At 18.3% G+C, this 6,357-nt stretch overlaps 1 protein-coding gene across 1 annotated transcript; it reads right to left on the bottom strand.

Moving 5' to 3' along the window:
• Positions 1-647: 647 nt before the first annotated feature.
• PGSY75_0825000 (hypothetical protein) lies at positions 648-5,599 on the bottom strand (the record flags this gene model as incomplete). Its single annotated transcript, XM_018785375.1, has 2 exons — positions 648-717; positions 882-5,599. The coding sequence occupies 2 exons, from the start codon at positions 5,597-5,599 to the stop codon at positions 648-650; spliced, it is 4,788 nt and encodes a 1,595-aa protein (XP_018642342.1).
• Between the last annotated feature and the right edge of the window lie 758 nt (positions 5,600-6,357).

Below are 6,357 nucleotides of genomic sequence, written 5' to 3'. Positions count from 1 at the left end.
TATTTTTTTTTTTTTTTTTTTTTTCTATTATATATATATTTTTTTTTTTTTTTTTTTTTTTTTTTTTTTTTTTTAAATAGCTAATATAAATAGCCATTTTCATTTTTTTTTTTTTTTTTTCTTTGTCATAGATACATTTAATACACATTTATAATTTTTACAAAATATTAGTCTCATATGATAAATATATTTGAACAAATTAAATAAAAAAAAAAAAAAAAAATGTCTTTCAATATATTGAAAATAGATTAATTAAATAAAGAATATATCCATATAGACATAATAAAATATAATTCGCTCAACTTATATATATTCATACACATATATATGTATATATTCCTTTCTTTAAATTAAAAATAAAATTAATATTTACTATGTGATAAACAATTGTAAATACAAATCATATATATGCTACTTTGTATTATTAAAAAAAAAAAAAAAAAAAAAAAAATTGGAATATTTATATATATATATATATATATATATATATATATGTAGTTTCTAAATGAACAATATATATAAATTTAATAAGACAAAAAAAAAAAAATATTTAAATAAATATAACAATAAGTCAAATATTTCAAAACGTTTATGGTTAAAAATAAATCAATATAAATAACAAAACAAAAATAATATCAATTGACATATTAAATATCTATGGGTAAGTTATTTTTTAATCTTCTTTTTCTTTCGTCCATTAACCACTGAACAAAGGTTCTACAAAAGTGAAATTAAAAAAATAAAAATAAAAAAAAAATAATATAAAATAAATAAATATAGTATAAGATAAAATATACATAAATATATATATATATATATATATATATATATATATATTAAACACTTAAAAGAATTATCTCAAAAGATATATTTTTTCTTACTTGTTCTTTCCTTTATCTTTTTTTTCTTCCTTTTGTAAATTTTTCTTCATTTTTGCATTATCCATCACAAAATTTAAAGCAATATCTAATGGAATATAGTTTTCATTATTTTTTAAAATATTAATTTTTGGTATTCCATTATCTGAAGATGATATGGATGTTTTCAATTTATTTTTTCCCTCATTTTCTTCATCATCATTAATATTTATATTATCATTTGGTTCATTTTTATCTTCTTGTATTATTGGATTTATTTTAAATATATCATTCTTTTCATTAACATTTATAATACGATTTTTTTCTTTTGTAGAATTTAATAATATATTTGGTTTTTCTTTATTATCAATATCCGTATGAGATGGTGATATATTCAATTCATTCATATTTTCATTATTAAAATCACTTTTCTTTTGTATTAATTTTACACTTTTACAATTATTTTTATCATATTCACTTTCCTTGTCATTTAGTTTAACGGAATCTTTTTCATCATCCATATTATTCTCTTCTGAATATTCCTCTTCAGAACTATGTTGCTCTTCACACATATATTCATTCACACTACTGTCTTTATCATTGTGTATATTATCCTCCATTATGCTTAAACTATCATTTTCTATTTTATTTTGATATTTTATAGTTAACAATTTATTCAATATATTATCATCATCTTTATTATTCATTTTGTATTCATAAAAATTGTTTTTGTTACTTCTACGATGATAATCAAAGGAACGGCTTTTTGCTTTTTGTGAATTGGAGACATTATTATTATGAAGATTTCCTGTACTATTGTTCTTATTTGGAATATTTCTTTCTGATACTGCATTTTTTTCATGACATCCATTTCGTTCATGTATATCTCCTTTTTTATAAGAATTATCTCTTTCGTTTATATCATTTGTTTGTTGTATATCACTCTTTTTATATATATCACTCTTTTTATATATATCACTCTTTTTATATATATCACTCTTTTCATATATATCACTCTTTTCATATTCCCCATTAATTTCCCTATCCCCTTCGGAGTTTTCAATAAGTTTTTTTTCATAACTCTTTTCACTATTAGTTAAAATAACCTTAGGTTTAACTAAGTTGCAATTTTTTAACTTTTCCTCTTCTTCACTAAATTCAGAATAACAACTTGATTTTCTCTCTTTCGTTTTAGATACAGATCTGTGGAGTTCATTTAAATAATTGTAATCAAAATCATCAAATTTTATTTTACTTAATGATATTAATTCGTTATCAAAACTATGTGAAGGTGATTTATAAATAGAAGAAGAGGAGATTTTATTATTATGAAAGAAGTTATCAGAACATTCTTGTAAATATAAATTATCACTTATATCATAAAAATGATTTTTCATTTTATTGTTACATCTTTCTTCATATAAATTACAATACATATATTTATAATAACTTCCATCACTTGAATAATCTTCAAATCTGTTTTTTCTTCTTTTTTTGTTATTGTTTTTATAATTTTCGTTTCTCAATTCATCATCATAATAATAATAATAATAATTTTTATTAATATTGTTATTACTATTATTATTATTATCATCATTTTTAATATTATTTTCTTCTTTTTCATTATTATAAGTTATATCTTTCGTTTCCTTTTCTTTATTTGTAATATCATTCGGTTTACCATCTGCTATACCATTTGGTAATTCCTTTGTTCCATTATGTTGGTGTAAATTATTTATTTTTTCTTCGTTTAACCTTTTTTCATTTTCTTCCCTTCTAAGTCTTATTTTTTCCTGAAAATCTTTTCGAATTTTTAATTCATACATTTTTCTTTTTTGTTGGATTTCATTTCTCAATTTATTTTCCTCCTCTCTTTTTAATTTTTCTTCACTATAATAATTTTTAATAATATCCAATTCTTCTTTTAATCTTTCATTGGAATTTTCTTTTTTCTTGTTTTCATCTGAATATTTATCTACTAATTCATGATCCTTATTTACATTTATTTTGGAAAATTTTATTATATTTTCATATATTATTTTTCTTTCAATCGAATCATCAATAGCTGAAGATAATAAATCATCACATAATCGTTTATCAATATCATTTTTTTTTTTTTTGTTTGAGAAATCAACAGAATAAAATAAAGGATTCTTTTCTTTACATGTCTTCAAATTAATATTATTATTATTATTTTTTTCTTCTTTCATATTATATAAATGAGTTTTTTCTGCATAACTTTTTGATAAAATATTTTTTTTTGAATATGACATTTTATTAACAATATTTTTATTTTCGACATTTTTTTCTTGATTTATACTGTTTAATATATTTTCCTTTTTTTTTATTTTCTTCGCTTCTTTTATTTTATTTTCAATATTATGACTTTTAACATCTTTATGGATATCACCATTTATTTTATTTTTTAAAATATGTGTATCCTTATAATTGTTATTATTAAAACTTTTTAACCTTTCTGTGTTTTTATGGCCATGTGATTTATTAAAAATATGATTATATTTTTCATTATTTTGTACTATAAGATCATTTTTTTTAATAGTTATAATATTATCTACACCACTTGGTTTCATCATATCGAAATATTTATCTTTTAAATTATTCCATTTATTTTTATTTATATAATTTTTATTATTAGATGAAGAGGAATTTATTTGCATATTATTTTTATTTGATGAAATTCTTGTAATTACATTATCTTCTTCTAAATTTTTATTGTATTGTTCTTTATCATAACCTATAGAATATTCCATAGCATCAAAAAATGTTGTATTATTATTAACATCAATATTACCCTTTGATTTTTTATTATTTAAATCTTTTGTACAATCATTTATATCATTCAAAAGATAATTTTCATCATTTCGTACATTTTCCTTTTGATTATTATTTTCACTTATCATTAATTTTGTATCATTTATGTTCAATAATTCATTTTTATTATTATATACATTTTTCTTAAAAGTATTTTTGATATTCTCCATTTTATTATTATCATAATATAATTTTTTATAATCTACATAATTTGTAATATTTTTCATATGTGCCTCATCATTCGATATATCATCTGAAAGGTTAACATCAATATTATTTTTATCAGAATTTGAATTTTTTACTTTTTTGATATATTTAATATTTTGTACAATACTGTCTATTTTTTCAGATAATTTATTAGCCTTATAAAACATATCTTCATGTGATTCCCCTACATTATGAACAATATTATTATTATTATTATTATTATTATTATTATTATTATTAACACTATCATTATTGTTATTTATATGAAGCATTTCCTTTTTATCATTTCTATCAACTAAAAATGATCTATTCGTTTTTCCCATGTCAGTATTCTCATCGCTTATAGGTTTTATTTCATTATTCTCTGAATAGTCTTTATCATATGAAATTACTTTATTATTTTTTTCATTAATATCTTTTATTGTCATATCCACTTTCATTTTTTCTAATTCATCCTTTTTGTCAGTATCACCTTCTTTTAGTTCATTTTCATATATTCCAGAATTATTTCTTTCAAGTGATTTTTCAATTAATTTGACTTCTTTAAATTTATCTCTAATTTTTTTTTCGTCTAACATGAAATTGCTTTCATTAAATAAATTATTTAAACTTACATTATGAGAACTTGAATTTTTATCATATACATTAGTATGATCTACATATTTTTCATTATCACTAAGATTATTATATATATTATTATCCTTTTCATATTTATCATATTTAAGCTCCTTAGAATTTACATTTAGTTGTTTAGATATGTCAATTTTATTCAAGTCATTTTCCTTCATATTATTATAACTTAAAGATTTTTCTTGTTTATATAAATTTATATCTAAATTATTAAGCATTTCATTCTTATCCTTTTTTTCATCATGTATTTTTTCTATATCATATGAATTAATATTTGCCTTATTTTCACTTGATCCATGTGATATGGATTCTATCCTTCTTAGTTCAATAGTATCTTTAGTTGAGTATTCTTTCATCTCATTATTTATCTTATCCGTTTTTTCTAAAGATGTTATATGGAAATTATATTTTTTATCATTATTTTCTGTAGAATAAATTTTACGATTTATATTGTAACTACTACTTTTATTATCCCCCTTATCATCATAATCATCATTATCATCTGAAATATTAAATGACCCTTTATTACTATATTTTTCATCATTTTCTTCATTTGAAGTAATTATCATTTTTTTTTTATATTTATTAATAATATCATTTATTTTTTTTCTCTTTATATTCTTTTCATCTGAAATATAATCTGGGTCATACTTTCTCTTAGGGTTTAATAACATAATCGTTCTATTATTAGATTTTTCCTTTTCATCCACAATAAGACTCTTATTATTATTATTATTATTATTATTATTATTATTTTTATTTATTTCTATATTATATTTTATAGATCTTAAATTTGACATATCATCTTTTACACCCATATTTTTATCATAAGTTTTATGTTCCATATTATTTGATGAGCTCATATTGTTATATTTCTCATCCTTTTCATCTTTATGACTTTTTGTATTTGTTTCTAATAAATATATTTTTTTTCTCATATCTGAATTTATCCTCAAGGATATATTCTCCTTGCCCTTATCACTTGTTCTTTCTCTATCCATATTCCTTTTTTCATCTTTCATAAACCTTAAATTATAATCAAAAACATTGTAAGACTTATAATTTGATGTCATTTTGTGCTTTTTAGAAGGGTATATTAAATGTGAATTATACTCATTTCCAAAAAAAAAAAAAAAAAAAAAAAAATACAAAATAAAAATAAATAAATATAAATATATATATATATATATATATTATTCAAACGAATAAAACGTGTGAAGCTTATATATATAAGGGTTATTGAACACAATTAATGACAATATAAAAAGAAAATATATGTAAATATGCATATATTTTTATAATTTGACAAGTTTTTATAAAGTTCAAATGTTTAACAACTTTAAATAAACGAGAAAATAAATATTTCATAAAATATTTTCATAAGTTAAAAAACATTCACAAGTATATATTTACATATACATTTACATATTTTTTGTATACAAATACAAAAAAAAAAAAAAAAACATGACATACTTATATAAATATATATATATATATATATATATATATATATATATATTTATTTATTCATTTATTATAGACAAATATATAATTACAAAAATTAAAAAAATTAGATATACACAGATTACAAATATTCAATGGATTAAAAAAGATTAATTTTTTTGTTATAATTTATTCCCAAATAGTAACAAAAAAAAAAAAAAAAAAAAAAAAAAAAAAAAAAAAAAAAAAAAATAAATAAAGTTAATAAATAAATTATAAATTATAAATAAATAAAAAAAAAAAAAAAAATTGTAAATAATAAAATACCAAAAATAAATATTTTTTATTATATTATTTTAATTATATAAAAAAAAAATTTTTAAAAAAT

This window comes from Plasmodium gaboni, chromosome 8 (assembly GCF_001602025.1).
Source record: "Plasmodium gaboni strain SY75 chromosome 8, whole genome shotgun sequence".
Classification (NCBI taxonomy): Eukaryota; Apicomplexa; class Aconoidasida; order Haemosporida; family Plasmodiidae; genus Plasmodium; species Plasmodium gaboni.
The sequence above is the reverse complement of the archived record's forward strand: the minus strand, read 5'-3'. Positions and strand labels throughout refer to the sequence as shown.